The 21,366-nt window shown below is 33.5% G+C and overlaps 1 protein-coding gene across 1 annotated transcript in view; it reads left to right on the top strand.

The window, feature by feature from the left end:
• The window catches only part of LOC123313277 (protein kinase C, brain isozyme-like), an 82,365-nt gene that overhangs the window by 41,940 nt on the left and 19,059 nt on the right, over positions 1-21,366 (top strand). The window contains exons 5-6 of the mRNA XM_044898099.1: positions 3,446-3,574; positions 20,828-20,981. Coding sequence (XP_044754034.1) covers positions 3,446-3,574; positions 20,828-20,981 — 283 coding nt within the window. The remainder of the gene's footprint in view (positions 1-3,445; positions 3,575-20,827; positions 20,982-21,366) is intronic.

Here is a 21,366-nt window from a genome sequence, read left to right as displayed (position 1 = left end):
CAGTGAGGACTTCTTCCACCTAGTAAGTTAATATACATATGAATTTGGATAACATTCACACAAAATTCATTTAGAAAATCATTTCTGATTTCCAGTTCCATTTGGACAAGTTTTCTTAGCATCAATTGCCATAATTCATTTCATGAAGAAGGCAAGATGACATAGAGGTGGCTCTCTCTATATTCAATTTCCGTCTATTATGATCGGGTAAAGGGCCAAGAAGTTAGGAAACACCAAATATTGCTCTCTTGTATCAGCTGATTTAGAACATAGTCGAAATTTTTTTCATAAATACTACATGACATTTATTGACCTAAAATTTATTATAATTAACACCTCTGAATCCAGTTTCTTCAAAATTGAGAAAAAACAACTATAAACTGGAAAAACAAGGTTTATTTGACGAAAATCCCAAAATCCGCTTCAAAAATGACAATGACTGCATTAACTTTTCAGTTCGAACTGTCATCACCATTTCGCTGCAATCTACATTTGAATTCCCAATCATAGAAGCTCAGTTCAAGCACAGAACATTAATCTTCCTAAGTCTAAATGATTTTTGAACTCTCGTATCCTATAAAATGTTCATTTTTAAAATCCATCTCGTTTGAGAGTCCTGTTTAGGACGTGATTTACGCAACGACAAGTTTCAGCCTTCGGCTATAAATGACAATGATTTCTACAACTCTCGCAACAGGTATAGGGAGAACATTCCAGGTAACGACGTAGTGAAATTATGAAGTCGTTCTGGAAAACGAGCGTTTTAATGGGAAAATACGATGAGGCTCACTAATGGAACACGTCGGCCTGGACGAGCAGCAACGAGTTCGGAAATTGAGAATCTGTTCGATCTCGCTCTTCATTTCACTGATTTCGACCGGGAATCCCATCGGGAATAGATTGCTTTTTCCTAGCGATAATCTAGTGCCCTAGTCATTAGTGAGATGCGGAAGTTTTCATCTGAAATAGACCTGAGTCAAGCTGTAAATTTTGCACAAAAGTTTCCAGGGTGCTTGAAACATTTGGACTGTTCCATGTCAAAATTGAAAGAAATAGATCCTCACCTAAGATGTTTTTAGACATCTTATCCTCACCTCGATCCTCACCATAGATATCCTGGATGTCACCAAGCCAACATTCTCTATTCTCAGAGACACTGGTGTGGCATAATGGCGTTTAGAGCAGGAGACAGACAGCAGGAAATCTTCTGAGCACCTTGTATTATCATTTTTTGGATAATATCCCTATTGGGAATTCAAATGTAGATTGCAGCGACATATTGATGACAGTTCGAAGTAAAAAGTTAATGCAGTCATTGTCATTTTTGAAGGGGATTTTGAGATTTTCTTCAAATAAATCCTTTTTTCTCAGTTTATAGTAGTTTTTTCTCAAATTTGAAGATTGGTTGTCTAAACTGGATTCAAATGTGTTAATTATTATCAATTTTAGGTCTATAAATATCATAAAGTACAAGTAGTTATGGAAAAAATTCCGACTATGTTCTGAATCAGCTGATAAAAGAGAGCAAGATTTTTTAATCTGAACTTCTTGGCTCTTTTCACGATCATAATAGAAGGAAATTGATTGGGAGAGCCATAACTATGATATCTTGCCTTCTCCATTATATACAGGGTGTTTCATGAGTCGTTAGCCATAGCCTAATGGTGAATGTAGGTCATCCAGGCCTTTCAGAAAACTTGCTTGTTTTGTATCCCCTAAGGCTATTAGTTCGGAGATATGGGGTGATTCATGAATATTGGCCGAAATTTGCGATAGCCATAACTCTGGACTGCAAGGTCCGATTTCTATCAAATTTTATGGGTTTGTTCACTTCAGAAAGCTCTTCCAAACGGTTCATGAAATATCAATATTTTCAGGACAGTACTCAGAATATTATGATTTTTCATTCAAGTCCCAAAATCTATATTTTTTACATGCCTTACAGAAATCTCGTTATTGCCATAAAAAACTACATAGCTTATTCTTAGGAATTCAATTTTCACTTTGCATGGCACACTTGTCACCAGGAAATAGGAACCGGACGAATTCATATTTTATGTCATTTTTCCGAAATGCGGTCATGTTTTTATTCCTTCGGTGATAATATTCATTGTCCTTTGCCGAGATTCTGAATTATTCTGAGTACTGCCCTGAAAATATTGATACTTCATGAACCGTTTGGAAGAGCTTTCTGAAGTGAACAAACCCATAAAATTTTATTGAAATCGGACCTTGCAGTCCAGAGTTATGGCTATCGCAAATTTAGGTCAATATTCATGAATCACCCCGTATCTCCGAAACTAATAGCCTTAGGATAAAAATAAGCAAGTTTTCTGAAAGGCCTGAATGAGCTGCATTCACCATTGGGCTATGGCCATCGACTCATGAAACACCCTGTACAAGGTTAAAATTGCAACATTGATGCTAAGAAAACTTGTCGAAGTTGAACTGGACATCAGAAATGATTTTCTGAATGAATTTTATGTTTTTCTGGGGAAAACAGTATAAGCTACTTGTGTAAATCCTTTAATTTTGAGGTTATACATCCAGGTTAGTCAATTCACCTTCTATTCTTCGTAACCAATTTGAAATGTACGAAAAATTTACCATGCTATAAGGAGGAAACATGTCCTTAAACATTGACTAAACGTTCATTTCATCGTGGAAAATAGTAAAACTGACATCTTTACAAGTAAATCGTAATAGAATATTTGCTCAAAGTATGCAAATTATGAAAACTTCACTAAGCTGTCCCCATTGTCACGAGATAGATTAAGATATTTTCAACAGATTAAGATATATTTTTATGAAAATTCTTATTGAAACACCAAAAAATTTTCTTTTCCTCGATGTAAACTAACAGAATAGCATTAACTTTTCATTTACAAAAATTGACACGAGGGGGCGTATCGCTTGTTTGTAATTTCCAATAATATCATATAATATAACAAGCATTCACCCTCAAACATAACCTCACCTCAAAAGGCATTTTAGGGTGTAATTATCGAATTTCACCACTAACTGCTTAATCTCTTCAACTCCTGCTGAAAAGATCTGCAGTACCTATATCCATGACTAATTACGTTACTGTGAATTGGATTAGGATAGCGTGTCTCAACTCATTTGGAAAGATTTCTAATTCCCTCTTCGGAAACGCTAATAATTTGAAATTAATGTGGCAAATAATGGAAACAAAATCGATAACCTATTTTCGCCAAGTTACAAATTCACAAAAAAAATAATTCTCATTGGACCATTTACAAATTTTTATTTTCGACAAAGACAAGTAATGTTTTATCCAAAGATTATTTTGTCATATCTAAATTTGTATATATTTTCTTGAATTTTCAAGTATACGTAAGAAATTATAGGGACCGGCGCATTCACCAATTTGCAACCTCTCTCTACCATCAACTAGCACATTATCTTATAATTTTTTTTGCAGCTTGTGATATGAATGTACATAAACGATGTGAAGAAAGTGTGCCAAATCTATGTGGTTGCGACCACACTGAACGCCGTGGTCGTATCCAGTTAAAAATCAACTGTTCAGGAAACAAACTCGTCGTAGAAGGTATGTATTTTTATATTGATAAATTTGAAAATACACTTTTTCATGCTCATTGAATTGAATTATTTTAATCAGGTCTTAAGAATATGTTGAGAATTAGGTGTATATGGTTTGAATTCTTCAGTTATAAATAGTCGTTTTTTTTCGGGAAATTCTTACACTCATTTGATGAAATATTTTTCGATTGATGAGATGAGATTTTTCGAGGTCCAAATTATTTCAGAATTCAAGGATGTAAATGACACTCGTGACACGTTCGAAAAGAAACTATAAAATTCATAAATACGTACATAAATCGATATTGATAAATAAGTACATTTCGGAGTATGAGAAACGATACTTTTTAACAAAATGCAACAATTTTCCCAACTCCTCTTTGTTAGATTTCAACTAGAAAGAATTCAACTGATTTACCGAGCTATGTTCATACGACGACATTTAGGTTTATTCGTTTCGTGACCTACTAATAATTGAGAGGACACTTTTGTTACATAATTTTCCCTCCCATAAATGTGGCAAAATGTCAAGCCATTCATCTAATGGATTTTTTTGCGAAAAACACAACATAATATGACGGATTGAGGAGGTCGTATTGAACAAATAGAAATGGAAGGTTGTATGGATCGATGTTCATCCAGGAAGAATTCTTGTATCTTGTAACTCGTTATATAAATTGAATCCGAATATCAGCCATGATTTTTTAGCCTATAATCAAGTTCTTAGGGAAAGAAAAATCGAGCCCTTTGTTCCTCTCATTAACTAAATTAGAGGTAAAACTGTGGAATATTTCCTTGTTATTCACGTAACAACGATAATTTTCTCTGCCCGTAACAATAAAGTCATTGAAATAAAATAATGAGAACCCTTGATACTCGTTATATAAATGGGATAGGTATTAGAAATCATCAAGATAATTTGCTACAGACAGATCATCTCCGCTAATTATATTCTCTCAAATTGTTTAGTTGCCGCTTCTCTATAGAAAGAGATTTATACCTCGTTTACATCTTCTAGAATCTAATTGGAGCGTATCTAATTCATTATGGAATCATAATAAACGAAATTTCATCAGTTGTTCAAAAAATTATTAGGATTATTTAGAATATCGGTCAATTAATTAATTGCCCTCATTTTCTGGGAATAAACTTGGGTGTTCGTCTTCAACCTTTTATAGTAGTTTTTCAATGGAAACCAGTAGTTTTTCAATGGAAACATATGCCATGTGTGTGCTCGTTGTAAAGCTTGAGGATAATAGAATTCTACCATAAAATCTTTATTTTTTGAAATTTTGTATTTATCAGAAGAAACAAGGAAGTATTCAGGAAAAGATTAAATTAATACACTCCTGGACAAAAAAAAAAACGGACAAAGAAAATATTCATCGAATTAATTTTAAAATAACTTTTTGAGGTGTGCATCGATTTTGATTATTTTGTGGTCTATTTGTAGCCTTTTTGCATTAGTTCATCAACAGGCATCAAAAACTCACGAAGAGACCCGTCATTACCTCCACAGGGTGTTCAGAATTTTAGAGGAAATTGCAACTTTCAGTTCTATCCTGTATACCATCAATTTCAATTGAAATTCCTGCAGAATCGACATCAGGTGATTAACTAGATGAAATAGGCTACAGATAGAAAACAAAATGATCAAATTCGATGCACACCTTGAAAATTTATTTCAAAATGAATTTGGTAAAAAAAATTTCTGTCCGATTTTTCTGCCCAGGAGTGTAGTTTCTCAAACAATAGTTTGAAATTAAGTCGCTGAAGCACGTTGATTGTGTTCCGATTTCTACTTTCCTTGAGCTTTTCAAGGAGCCCACACATGGTATATGTTACCATTTAAAAGACGATTGGATGGAGTTGCGGCTAGAAGGTTAAAAAAACACTCGATTTAATTGCCAGAAAATGAAGCTGAGTTTTCATATCGAGATATTGGTTGAAGAAATATCAATTTCATTTCATACTTATGCCCAGCCATGTAGAATAGAATCCATATAATCTTTTTTTCAAAAAATTGTAGCTTACTGAATTCTATCAATGGATGAGTACTCTCTGTTAAAAAAATATCTCCCTTTCACTCCAAAGACCCCACATCCTCTCGCAAAATCGAGAAAATGCTAACTTCAAACAACATTCCCTCTGTTTTCTATTTGTAGTCCAACGACAACGTAGCAAGCCTCGGAATTAACTGAAAACATCTGAATAAAGACTTTGTTCCCCGAAATTCAATTCCTTCGTAGCCCCTCAATACAGAATAAACACGGCCTGGCTAAAAAGCCGCCACTCTCTGGAAATAGAGCCTGGATACGAACGTATATTCGCCACAGCGCAGTTCATTTTGCCCTATTTTTTTCCATCCCAATGGCGTAACTGGGCAATACGTTCGAACTCGCTGTCCCATATTCGGAGATGAACCCATTTTACTGTTCGATCTTTCCATTCTAACCCAATAAAATCCGCGTTCAGTTCTGCTGTTGGGGAGTTGAAAAAGAAATAATTCGTTGAAATGTCTCCCATTCGATGGGAAATATATACTGAGCCGAGTCGCTACTGTGTACATCGTTTTCATGGGTGATGAATTGGATTGGATCTTTATGCCTAAAAGATTTCACAGCCTTTTTCAATTTGTATTCATGATGTTGGAGCTATCCAATCATTTGATGGAATACATAAAGAGTGAGTGTTACATGTCCCTCAGAAGGTAATCTCGCCGCTCTTTGACACTAAACGAGAAAATGTGTTTCCAGCAGTTTATGAGGATTGGAATCTTCACCTTTATGAGCCTTGTGCTTAAGGAAGCATGAAGAAGCTTCAGAAAAACATGTGCAGATAAAAAAATGATACGCCACTGGTTTTTCCGACAATAAAAATTACTATTCAAATCCTTATTTAATTTGGGGCAAATTCGGTCTCTTAACTTTTTGCTGTACGAGGCAAAGTTTCCGGTTAAAAAAATAAAACACATTCTCATGCATGAAGAAATCTCCAAAATTTGATATGGAAGGTACATAATAATAATAAGACTATTTTTGTGAACGAAGCGTGTAACTAAAAAAAATAAGCATTAACAACCACACTCTAAAAATAGCGGGTGTGTGTTGAATTTATCTAATCTTAGAAAATTGCTACAAAACCGTAGTAAGCCTTTTATTGCTATATCAAATTTTGGCGATTTCTTCATGCATGAGAATGTGTTTTATTTTTTTAACCGGAAACGGTGCCTCGTTCAGCAAAAAGTTAAGTGACCGAATTTGCTCCAAATTGAATAAGGATTTAAATAGTAATTTTTATTGTCGGAAAAACCAGTGGCGTATCATTTTTTATCTGATAATATTCAGTCTCGCTGCAGTACGGACGCCACTGGTAGAATAGAAAAGAAATGATATTATGCAAAAAGTGCTCCTTGACGCTCAAAACCTAGTTCTCAAATTTCATAAAAATATTTCAAGCAGTGTGAAAGTTATTAATAAAAAAATTTTTTTTTCTATAATGTTAACACTTCGTATCTCGGAGAGGAAACATTTCTCGACATATGTTTATATGACAAACTAGGGCTTATTTTTGATGTAGAATACGTGGTTAAATTTTCTTGGTTACGATCTGCACCACCCTGTATAGGGTCATTATATAGGGGTGATGTTACACGCAAACCTAATCTGATAAATTCTCTACACTATAGTAAAATTCCCATCGAAATCTGACATCTATTCCCATTTATAATATTAGTAAGGATGAGGATTTCATACCACCTCTTCATATTCAGAAGCCTCTTTCCTTTGATTGCCTTCAGCATGACCATAACCAAAAAACTCTCGCAAGTTGTCGTTTCAAGTTGAACAAAGAAAATGCTATTCAGTAATATTTCCACCCCAACCACGCCTTGAATCAAATATCATCAAAGAAATATAAACTGGGTCGCTATATACTTGTTATTTCACAGTTTCAATTAAAAAGCCAATTTCTTTCTGAGCAGCCTCCCTGATGCCTGAAGCCGATTCAGCCTCGCTTATTTTCCCGATAAAATAAACCCGCCGCTAATAATTTGGCCCCCTGTTTATATTTCCACCTTGCATAAATAATATTCTTTACTTTTTTGAACCTCTCGTTCCCTGTAATTATTCCGCCTAACTACAAACTCTCCATCATATTCAAATTCTCTGGGGAAAATTGGTTCAATGGCTTTCTGAGGGTGTTGTTCGAACGATGAAAAAACTCGATTCTGTTCATTTAGACTTTATGGAATTCCGGAATGAACATTTGAGCTGAAGCATCGACCGTAAAACGATATAAAAGAATGTGCTGATTTTTCTTGTGAGAATTTAATAACATTTTTTTCAGCAATCAATTTCGAAATATAACTCTCGTATAGGATTGAAATGTTGACCCTGTGTAGTGATCCGTCGCTTTCAACATACATATACTATTGCATGAGATTGTCTTAGTAGAAATTCTTAGAATTTGATGTAATCATTCTTATTATGTGAAAAAACTTCCGAGATTGGCTATGGAAAAAAAGTGTTTGTAACTAGAACGGAAGTTGGCACACATGAAATGTCGTTAAAGTCGAAACGACGTTGCTTCCAACTGCTAATCTTTACGCTGTAGAAGTGCGGAAAGTTTTTGCCAAAAAGCAAAGAAAAGCTATCAGGAATTGCTACTTTGAATTTGAAATCTGCTCATGGTAATCGTAAAAAGTTCTTTCTTGAGGAAATTTTTACACTATGAATGTTCGGATGAAAATATCGGATTTATTTTTCTAGATGAAACTTGAATTCACCAGAATTGATGTCGCAAATTCTTCAATTTTCAGTCCAAGAGGATATCCAATATCAAGTCATCTTATTTCTTTCCCTTTTCTCTTATCTCTCATTTATATTTTGGCAAACGCAAAATGAAAATTGGGTTTTTTGCGAGAAATTGGAATATGCAACCCTAGCAGTGAAATATGTAGCTCCTAGAAGGCGCTAGATGTAACCAATGTCTGTAATAATGAAGCGGAGGTCACCTTTTTATGTGAAAATTCAATTTTCAAATCTTGAAATACCAATTTTGACGAGATAACTTCGGTTTTTTTTCGAACAAGTAGGTTTATTCTATCAAAGGATAACATTCGCGTGTTTTTTATCAGTATATCGAACCTTACTGTCACACCCGGTACCTTGTGAACTAAAAACATTTGTTTGAGGCAAGGCTCAATCGTCATATAATTAGGTTAAGTTTTTATATTTCACTTTCGTTTTGAATCGCTCTATATATCTAATGCAGTATGGCAGTATGCCTTGAATTTTTGCCTTCACTTGAGTATCTCTTTCAATGGAATCAGGCTCATTCAAAACAAACTCAGCATATTCATTTTCCTACAATATTTCATATCAACATTATATTCTATTATACAGGCTGTATATAAAGGTGGGGCTTTTTTTTTCAACAGAAGGTAGAACTGGACAAAATGAAGCGTTTCACCAAAAATCGGCCATACAAAACTTTCAAAATGACAAAGTTGAAAAAAAAATTGAAAATGATTACTGAAATACAACCCTAGACCGTATTTTAGCTGAATTATCGCAAATCATTGTGAAAAACTTATCTCCTGATTCGACCATGTAGTTCCGTTTAGGACATTGGCTCGTTCGATATTTACGTGGTAATGAAAATGGAAACTTAGGATTGCCAAATAGTTCTCATTATTCTTTAGTAACTTACACGATTTTAAGAAATGGCTCGTTTTGATACCAACTCACAGAAGAGACTTAGGACACAAGTGTGGAAAATAGAGTATTACTTCAAAACCCCATCAATATAATTCGTCCAAATTATCCACGAAGTTTTTCACAATGGGCATCACAATCTTCTTGTTCGAACATTCCAACAATCGTCGTAAAAATTGGATGAAATGGTGATACATCATAGTACTTTTTCAACATATCTAACATGAGCACTGTCAAGAAACTTCCTCGATTTTCTACATTTTTTTTTCAGCCTAAATTGCACGATACAACAATTATGATTCTCTTAAAAGTATCCTAATGCATCTAATCCGCTGAACTTGGTACTGAACCATTCATTGTCCAGCCATATGTTTATGTTTTGTTTCGTTTTTGCGATGCCGGAGTCACCTTCCACAGTCCCGCACTTGAAATTGAATGAAATTGTGTCGAACTTCTAGGGGTTGTTTCTCAGCCATCTTGGATATTTTATATAGAGAAAAAAATTTAAGAACGACATTGTTCATTTTTCTCAACTAAGACCTTGTTTTAAGCTATTTTAGGTTGATTATCTGATTTCCCCTTTTCAAATCCTTCACTCATGGTATTGAATATAAACGTTGATAGTATCAGTATAAATAATGCCAAAACGAAGCCTATAGTCAACTCCCAATAAAAGGATCAATTTCAAAACACTTAAATTTCCGAATCATCGCAGCACTACATTCACCTATTCACTCCAACCTAAAAAAACAACTTCTACGAGCTAAAATTATCCTTTCCCGTATACAGATCAGTCTCAAGTTCTGCTGCTAATTGCAAAACCATTAGTTGGCTAATCGAAACGTTTTCCGAGTTTTCCGTCTTACCAACAAACCAATCTGATTTATTTATCGTTTCCATTCTGCCCTCAAGTCGGGTAGAATTTCCCGGAAAGCTAGTTTCATTTTCCTCCGTCAACCTCATTTCCCTCTTTATGGTCGGACGGCAGGGGTTGTATATGTTATGTCGAATCTTTTTTACGACAACACAATTCATATTTTGTGAAACTATTTCAGCTTTATATTGATGAAAGAGGTTGGATGAAAAATGAAAAAAGAAGATAAAAATAATTCTATCTGCCCTAATTCAATTCGAGTTATTTTTTAGGATCCTAATTATTTTCGAGGCAATATTTTTGAGAGCTATGAATTCAAGGTAGACAATATTTCATACAATATTCTATACCGCATTCACATTTATTTTAGCAGTCGGTTAGCCATGAAATAATTTTCTCAAGTTTTTGTAACTAGAACGGAGTAAGGCACTTATGAAATGTCGTTAATGTCATAACGCCGTTGCCACAACTAATATCAATTAATATTACGAAAATGTTGAAAGAAAAAAGAGACAGGGCTTTAGAAAGTGCTGCGTTTAGCATATTTATGGAGACAATATTTGAAAGAATGTGTTGATTTTTTTTGTAAGGATTCAATAACATTTATTTTTCAGCAATCAATTTCGAAACATAACTCTTGTATGGGATTGAATTTTTTACCCTGTGTAGTGAATAGTCTCTTTCAACACACGAATTTCATTGAGATTGTCTTAGTAGAAATTCTTGGAATTTGATGTCATCCTTCTTATTATGTGAAATTTATGAAAAAACTTTCGAGATTGGCCATGGAAAAAAACTAGAACGGAAATTGGCACACATGAATTGTCGTTAAAGTCGAAAAGACGTTGCTACAAACTCTAACCAACTGCTAATCTTTACGAAAATGCCGAAAGTAATTGAAAAAAGAAACAGGGCTTTAGAAAGTGCTGTTTAGAATTCAGGTACGCTCATTCAAACAGTTATACCCTGATATTATAAAATCCACAATACGTCAGACGCTAGCGAACATATTCAATGTAAGAGAATGAAGAATTTATATAATGTTTCATCTGAATCTAAACGACTTATATTTCAGCTGAATATTTCCACAGTGAGAAAGATTGTGAATGAAGAGGATGACAAAGAATTTCCTTCTATTGGGAGACCCAAAAAAGTGGTGGCATTTGAGAATTTTATGTTTGAGTGAATTAATGCGAAAAGTTTACTACAGGATTTTCGATGAATGTCATCGTAAAATAAGTTCCCGAAAATTGATTTTTCTATTTTTCATTTGACTTGTCCTATACGAGTACATTGTAAATGTTTTAAGGTACCAATAAATACCTAATTATTATTATTATCTCAATGCATTAAGATGAACAGCCACAAATATGCGCCAGTTGTCCTGCTAATTGTTTATTCATGTGAAATTTTGTTCAAAGGTGAAGTTCATCTTGATTGAAACTTCCTTTAATTCCTTTTACTTATATTGATGCAAGATGATTTTTGTTGAAGAATTTAACTTTCTTGTAATTATCTGTTAATTCCTTCGGGAGATACCCATTCCCAACCACTGCAACATATGCATTTTATCTTCGGGTTAATATTTTTGAAATCTACAACTGATGTAACGTATTCAAACTTTAGCCAAAGAAGAAAGCGAACATCAATTCTCCTCAAGCTAGTGCATATTATGATATTATACTGATCGCCTGTATTTTCCATGCAAATAACTGGTATTTGGTATGCCTTCAATCAGTTTGTATAAATTTCAATTATGTTCGTCACATATTTTCCGAAGAGATCAGACATTGTGATAAAATACGTAATAACAGAAACTTTTACGTAGAACGGGCAACATAGCGTTGATTTAAAACCCAAAAATGTTTTGACAAGCGTCATAACCCCACATTTTCGTACCTACTATAAAGAGTGAAATGTGTCAAATTTCCATGGCCAACCGAGTCCTGAAATAAAAGTGAATGGAGTATAGTTACTGTGTTTTTTGAAAAATGTTCGTTGGAGAAGTGACGTAAACCAAGCTTATTAAAAAGAAGTATATGTCCTTTCTAAAAAAGATACGAGTGATGGAAAATGGAATGAAAGAAACCGCCGAACTCATTGTTGGTAACTTCTTTTATAAGTTGATGTCATGGAGCATATTACGTTCAATAGCGTTTTCTATATCTCCTTCAATTCCGACATCTCATTTTGGGAATCGAACGTCGATATTGAATTTGTCTGGCCCAGTCGGTGAGCTTAACAAATCTCATTCGTTCAGAGGTTCAGATGAGCATGGCACGTAGCTTCAACTTGGGAAAATGACTTTTCGGTGAATAGCGTAGAAGCTATATGTTGGAAACTCGCTGAATAACGCGCTAGAAATTTATTTGGATACGAGTTCTCAACATTTTATTTCTCAATTGTTCATTTCATTTGTAATGGAATTGAATTTGTTTCGTAGACTAGGATTCGAATAAGAGATCGTTTCGGAAGTATCTTCAATGTGTGCATATTTTAACACTTATATCCGGAACAAAAATAAATTATTTCAACATAATTAATCATTTATAGGTTTCATTTCATACTTAACATACTTTGTCTGTTTGATTTCTCTATAAATATTATGAGTGAAAACTCACTCTTTCATCTTACTTTCTTTTTATATTTTATTTACCTAAAATATTTATTATTTACCAAAAATATCGAGTCATTCATGTGTCATATAATCATCAATATTGATTTAGGTGTAACTATTTTAGGATAAGTTCTTTGACACAAATTCTCGTCCAACTTTCTTCCATTTCATGTATATACTCCATTCACTTTTATAAAAGCACTTAGTTGGCCATGGAAATTCGATACCTTCCACACTGTGAGAAAATTTGAGATTATCACATTTGTCACAACATTGAAACTGATTGAAGGGATTCGAAATTTAGTTATTTGCTTGGAAAGGACAAGAATATATTCATTTTTGAATAGGAAGAAAATGAAATTATGGATACATAATATACAGTTGCTTGAGAAGAGGTAATGTTGGTTCTCTTCTTTGGCTAAAGGTTGAAAACGTTACCTCAGTTGTTGAAAAAAAAATCAACCCATAGATGAAATGCATATGATGAATTGCTTGGGAATGGAAAAAAATAAAGGAATTAATAGATTATTTCAAGAATATTGAATTCTTCGACAAAAATCATCTTGCAATCTTCCAATAGAAGGAAATTCTTTGTCAACCTATTCATCAATCTTTCTGATTGTGAAAACATTGAGCTAAAATATAAGTCGTTCAGATTAAGATGAAACATAATATGAAATTACTTATATTGAATATGTTCGATACCGTCTGATAATTGTACAGGAAGGCAAAATTGGTGATACCTGAGCTACAACTTTTTCAACCCAACGAGATATAGGAAAATGCATGGCACATTACTGTCGTCTTTTTTCGAGAAACTAATAATGGGATCAACTGCATTCCTCTATCTTCTTTTGTTTTCGAGTTATAGGTCAAAATTAAAATTTCAACTTTGGTCATTATCTCCGCTTCTGTTTGAGCTAGGATGTTGAAATGAAAACATTATTCAGATGCTCGTTTGATGGCAATCGGGTGGCGTACTATGATTTTTTCCAACAGGTAGATATATTTGCTGAGCTATAACAAGTTTTTTCTTATGAAAACAGTACCTAGTTTAAAATGACTTAGAACAGACTGAGGGCGATGTATGATATATTTCTAAAACGTTAAAAAAAATGGCGATTATTTCTAAGTCATTTGAAACTACTGTTTTCATAAGAAAAACTCAACTTAATGTTATAGCTCAGCAAATGACCCTTTTGGGAAAAATCATAGTATGCCACTGGATTGCTATCAAGAAAGTGTCTGTATAATGTCTTCATTTCAACATCCTAGAACAAACAGAAACGGAGATAATGACCAAAGTTGAAATCGCTCAAATTTTAATTTTGTCCTATTACTCAAAAACAGAAGAAATTAAATGATTTACTTATTTTGCCATCAGTCATTTTCAGCTTGAATATGCCAGGTATATTCGATTCTCGATTCGATTTGTTGTCATAAATTATCGAATTCATTATGGCTTTCGAAAGATATTTATTGGAAGCTTAAATATGCCAAACATAAACAAGAGATTAATTTAGTTCTCAAGTATTTTTCTCTTGGATATATCGAAATTCTTCCAAGGATTTTATCAGGGAAATTGAGATTCCTCTGTGGAAATATTCGAAAAAACAACAAATAATTGAGGAAAAGCTATTTTTGAGTATAATCTAAAATCCATTCACATTTATTTTAGCAGTCGGTTGGCCATGGAATAATTTTCTCAAGTTTTTGTAACTAGAACGGAGTAAGGCACTTATGAAATGTCGTTAATGTCATAACGCCGTTGCCACAACTAATATCAGTTTTTATTACGAAAATGCCGAAAAAAAAAATGAAAAAAGGGACAGGGTTTCAGGAAGTGCTATTTAGAATTCAGGTCCACTCATTCAAATAGTTATACCCTGATATTCTAAAATCCACAATACGTCAGACGGTAGCGAACATATTCAATGTAAGAGAATTTACATAATGTTTCATCTGAATCTGAACGACTTATATTTCAGCTGAATATTTCCACAATCAGAAAGATGGTGAATGAAGAGGATGACAAAGAATTTCCTTCTATTGGGAGACCCAAAAAAGTGGTGGCTTATGAGATTTTTATGTTCGAGTGAATTAATGCGAAAAGTTTACAGTTTACAGGATTTTCGATTAATGTCATCGTAGAATAAGTTCCCGGAAATTGATTTTTCTAGTTTTCATTTGACTTGTCCTATACATTGTAAATGTTTTAAGGTACCAATAAATACTTAATTATTATTATTATATCAATGTATTAAGATGAACAGCCACAAATACACACCAGTTGTCCTGCTAATTGTTTATACATGTGAAATTTTTGTTCAAAGGTGAAGTTCATCTTGACTTGAAACTTCCTTTAATTCCTTTTACTTACATTGATGCAAGATGATTTTTGTTGAAGAATTTACCATTCTTGTAATTATCTGTTAATTCTTTCGGGAGATACCCATTCCCAACCACTGCATCATATGCATTTCATCTTCGGGTTAATATGTTTGAAATCTACAAGAGATGTAACGTATTCAAACTTTAGCCAAAGAAGATAACGAACATTAACTCTCCTCAACCTAGTGCTTATTATGATATTATACTGATCTCTAGTATTTTCCATGCAAATAACTGGATTTGGTATGCCTTCAATCAGTTTGTATAAACTTCAATTATGTTCGTCACATATTTTCCGAAGAGACTCATACGTAATAACAGAAACTTTTACGTAGAACGTGCAACAAAGCGTTGATTTAAAACAAACCCAAAAATGTTTTGACACGCGTCATAACCCCACATTTTCGTACTATACAGAGTGAAATGTGTCAAATTTCCATGGCCAACCGATTGCTAAAATAAAAGTGAATGGAGTATAGATACTAGATTCTTCCCAGAACACCAATATTTCCTTCAATTCACTGATCCACATTTTTTTGAGTAAATTCTTTGACTCAAAGAAACAGTATATAATAGTAACTTTTGAAGCTTCTGATTCTTGCAGTATGGAATTGTTTTTACCTTGAATATCATTAGATATTCAAGGTTTGAATTATTTCCTTGGACCATGGTAGATTCCATCAAAGTGTTACTTCTTCTATCCTCCATTTGATCTCCAAAATAAACCGTTGCTTCCGCCATTTTGCAACTGTAATGACATTCATTTGATTTTGTTTATGGTCAATATTTTTCCGCAAAAAACTCAAAGTTCAGGTAACTACATCATTATTTTATTCTTTAACAAAATGAAAAATCAAGTTGAAATCCGATATTCAACACATGCCATAAACAAAAAATGTCTACGCTATTGCAAAATTTATATTGTCGTGATTCGAGGTCTCTTTTCAATGGACCCGGGACCCCCCTGAGAAGCATTTCATAAACTCTTTCCGCCGTATACTTTACCTTTTCGTGCAACATATCGGATACAGATCACGAATATGAAACGCGATGTTGGTGCTGCGAAGTGGAAAAATGATTTTTCGCGGTGAAATTGAAGTCACAACTGAGGTCGCAAAGGAAGTGTTGATTCACGAATTCCTCTTTCGCATGTCGAGCGTGCTTTGATGTTGGAAATTGAACTCCGTTTCAGATCGAAACTGTGAAGGAACCCTTTCGAATACTAAATAAATACAAATACTCGTCAGAACTTATATGGAATCTGCCAATATTTCACAGAAAGATTTTATGCATGATGAAACTGTCGTTAGATTTGGAAATATAGTTCATATCAACATGTAATATTCCATTGCAAGAACTGAAGAAATAATATGAAATCCCTAATAGTACTCTTCTTGTATGGGGTGTTTTAGAGTTAAATGTACAGGTTCTCCAAAGTTGCTTGATTTTGCCTGTTTCAGGTACTTCTATACCTTTTTAAGTTCAAATTGGCGCTAATCAAAATCAAAATTACATTTGTCAAAATCAAATTGGCAACATCAATTTCAAACTGGCATTAATCAGAATCAAATTGGCAATAATCAATTTTAATGTGGCATTAGTCGATTGCAAATTAACAATTAACAGAATCAAATTGGCAATTTGAATTCTCCATTTTAATAAAATGTATTTGATGAAAAAGATCGTAGTAAATAACGCAATAATCAATTAAATCCATTCGGGAATAACGAATTTTTTCAGAAAATTATATCTTGCATATCCCGTGCAGAAGGAATAAATCTTTGGATATGAACGATGAATTTGCAACAACCTTCCCAATATTGTTATGAACGATATTCTCTAATCTCTCTCATCTACAAAACATAGACTGAAGATAATCACAATTGAGCAATTTTTCAATGATCCATCAAAAGAAGAGACGATTTCAGACGCTCATTGTGTTTCAGAATCCACGTTAATTATTGTTCACTGATATTTGGATATTATTTATTTCATTTCGCAAACTATGCAAATATTCGAGAGACTCAGAATACACTTATATACATATAGTAATACGTTCGAAGTGTTCCAACTTGACCAACTCATAACTTTTCAAGGAAAAAGGCAGAAAAAAGGAGCTGGTTAGGTGTGTTGATCTGTGTAATCAATCTATTCAGTTCCATTCGAGCTTTGATGTTCGTATTTTGCAGCTGCAATTTTATTTTGTTTATTGTCAATTTGAAATTGATAAATGCCCGTTTGAAATTGATTATGGCCAATTTGCTTCTGATTAATGCCAATTTGAAATAGATGTTGCCAATTTGATTTTCACAATGTAATTTTGATTCTGATTAGCGCCAATTTGGACTTGGAAACGTATATACCTTTTCAAGTTCAAATTGGCGCTAATCAAAATCGAAATGACATTAGTCAAAATCCAATTGACAATATCAATTACAAATTGACAATAGGCAAAATCCAATTGGCAATTCTGAATTTGAATTCTTCATTGGAATAAAATGTATTAATGAAAAAATTTTATTGAATGATATACACAGTTAATAACGTCATAATTAATAAAAACTATTCGAGAATAACGAATTTTCTCAAAAAATTTATATATTGCATATCGAATGCAGAATGAATCTGTGGATATTGATAAGTTATCATAAAAAGAGACGATTTTAGACTCCCATTGTGTTTCAGAATCAACGTTTATTACTGTTCACTGTTCTTTGGATACCTATTAACTATTTCATTTCACAGAGTATGCAAAGATTTGAGAGACTCCGAATACATACTTAATAATACTTTTCGAGATGTTGCCATCAGAAAAACTCATAATTTTTGAAGGAAAAAGACAGAGAAAAAGAGCTGTGTTTATCTGTGTGATCAACTGATTCAGTTCCATTCGAACGTTGATGTTCGATTTTTACAATTGCAATTTCATGATGTTCAGTATCAATATTCAATACCAATTTGAACTTGATTAATGCCAATTTGCTTCTGATTAATGCCAGTTTGAAATTGATATTGTCAATTTGATTTTGACTAATGTCATTTTGATTTTGATTAGCGCCAATTTGAACTTAAAAAGGTGTAGCATAGATAGTTGAAAACGTTGAAAGGAGTCCTTGGCTCGACTTTCGTGAAAAGTCCATTTGATATGGTGTCGTATTCCCAGTGAAAAAATACCTGTAAAAAGTTTATATCGTTTTCAAACATTTTCGAAATCGACAAAATATCAAAATTTGGTTATATCTCCAAGACAAATGAAGATATACCGTGAAGCGGCTTCCATTAATGGAAAGGAGCCATGGGCTCCTTTCAACGTTTTCACATATCTAGTCTGGAAGTACCAGAAACAGCCAAAATCATGCAATTTGGGATACCATGTGGGCAAAGTGGATCAAATTGAATGGTAGCTCTGTAAAAGTTAGGAAAAAATAAATGGCATGACTTCGATTTTCGAAAGATGGCCAAAATCGCAGCTATATATCTTCTTTTGTTCTCAAGTTATAACTGAGAACTCATTTTTCTGCTCTCTGCATTTGTGCCCCTATTTCGTGAAGTTTCAGTGGCGTAGTCAAAGATATTTTCAGTCTTCCTTTTCAGTGATATACCTTATAGTAAATTTTATTCTTTTAAATAAAAACCCTATTTTTGGATAATGCATCTAGGACTATATACTTCTATGTTGTGTCAGGTTATGAGAGACTTTGAAAATCAATTTCCATCCGGCTTATAAAACATAATGCAATGCAATGTTAGATTATATTCCAACGATTTCGAAAAATTCGCTTTGCTCCAGTTTTATTGCAGTTATTCTTACTATTTACTCATCCAATGATTGAAATTATAACAATTATCAGTATTTTTCAAGCATTCTTTTCGGTAAAATCAACATTTATATGCAAGTGTTACAATTGAAAAAAATAAGCTATATATTATGTTGCAAATTAAATTCACTATAGAATCGAACAGTATGGATTGCGATAAATAACCCACTGTAATGGGAAGTATTCAAAACATTCATCACATAAAAGTTTGAAACAGAGTGCCCATAAAAATCTTCACAAAAAATTCCCGAACGATTGAATGTTTAGTGTGAAAGCTGCGGGAATAACAGAACTGAAACTTCGCACTTAAAACACTGATTTATCGCACAGCTTTATAATAAATCTGATTTATGTTTACATATTATGGTAAAAGATGGGAAATTCTCAACTGAACAGACATAACGCCGCTATAAACAGTTTTCTCAGATGGAACAACTTTTATCGGAAACTTGACCTTTCTTCCTTCTGTTCATTACTAGTGAAATCTTTTTGATTCTAGATGTACTGGATTGATTTCTTTGTGAAAACTTAGAAATCGGCGAAGCGATCAACTATTTACCATTTTAATATTGTTTTAGACATCGCACTCAATCGTAACTGAGTAAAAATTATGTACTACACCATAGTCAAATTCCGAAAACCAAAGTTACATTTAATTATTCTTTTCACTTTCTCGCAACATCTCATAATGTACGAGGATATATTGAAAAATTCTTAGCCTACTATAGAACCAAACAAAATTTCATATTCGACACGAATTTTTTGCATGGCAACATGAGATTTGTGTGCAGGGGCCTTGTCCTGCAAAAACAAAATACTTTTGGATAGCTTTCCGCTTCTTTTCTCTTTAATATTATCCCGCAGACTGATCAGTAATGTCGAATAGTAAACTCCAGTTACTGTTCTATCCTCATCCAAAAAATCAAACATGATTACTCCATGGCAATCCCAAAACACTGAAGCAAGAACTTTTCCAGCAGATTTTTGGACAGGAAACTTTATAGGTCTTGGAGAACCAGAGTGACGCCATTCCATCGTTTGTTGTTTGTTTCTGGATCGTAGAAATGTACCCAATGTCTCATACATAGTAACAATGCGATGCTTTCACCCTTGCCCGCTTTTGATCAACATTCAAACGTTTGGGGATCCATTTTGCAGCAATTTTCCTCATGTCCAAATTGACGTGAACTATATGATGAAAGCGTTCGTATGAAATAGTCAGTGTTTCAGATATCCGTTTTCGCCCAATTCGACGGTCTGATAAAATCATGTCATGCAATGCATATATATTTTCGGGGACTGACACAGAAGCTGGCCTTCCCGATCGGTCATCATCTTCAATGGAAAATTTACCTCTTTTGAAGGTTGCAGTCCAATTTTTCACGGTCGCATTCGAAGGACATTGATCACCAAGGGTATTAAGCTTATCTTCGAAAATATGCTTACCTCTTAACCCTTTTAAATACAGGTACTCGATGATGGCTCGATACTCCAATTTTTCGATTTTCACAATTTCGGTAGACATCTTTTTTCTTTCAATTTATTGCGTAACTCTGGTTTACTTTTTTGACCTCAAACCTCACACTGACACTTCTAATGAGTTATTGTTCGTTGCTATGGTAACGCAATATTTTTTTTATGCATGGAATTGGTCTAGGCTAACTAGACATCAATAGATCATCGTGCCTATCTGAATTATGAAACAATTCATTAAGAAAATACTTGTACTGTAAAATTGTAAATCCATAATTTCATGTTTCCTGGACACCAATATTCATATGAATGTTTTCAGTCTTGTTCTTCCGAAAACCTATTGCACCTATTGAAAATATTTTTTTTGCAGTGAAACAGGGTCGTAACTTAATTCCAATGGATCCAAACGGATTGAGCGATCCCTATGTAAAACTCAAGCTCATACCAGATTCGGATGGTGTTAAAAAGAAAACCAAAACGATCAAGGCATGCCTGAATCCAGAATGGAATGAGACCATCACATTGTAAGTACGAGGTTTAGAAACTATGATGAACCAAGAACCAACGAAATTTCTCGAAATACATTGCTCAACACTTGATAGGGATCACCAAACTTCCATCAATTTATTGAAGGAATATTTGCATCAAGATGTTTATTTGGATCAGATCCCAGAGTAGGTTTAGTTGATGTTTCTGTTTTCCTCAGAACAGAATAAGATAATGAATAATTTTATAGAAAAAAATTTGTAATTTAAAATTAAGAAAGTCTTAGTTTGAATAACAGAGAAAAAAATTCAATAAAAGGAAATCGACTGAAAGAATTCCCAGATGAATGAATATACTCCTTACATATGAATGGCATTCTTATTTGTTGATACCTTTTTGTGTTTAAACTTTTTTGTGAAGTTT

This window comes from Coccinella septempunctata, chromosome 1, assembly GCF_907165205.1.
Source record: "Coccinella septempunctata chromosome 1, icCocSept1.1, whole genome shotgun sequence".
NCBI lineage: Eukaryota > Metazoa > Arthropoda > Insecta > Coleoptera > Coccinellidae > Coccinella > Coccinella septempunctata.
This window is presented reverse-complemented; position numbering and strand designations above follow the sequence as displayed.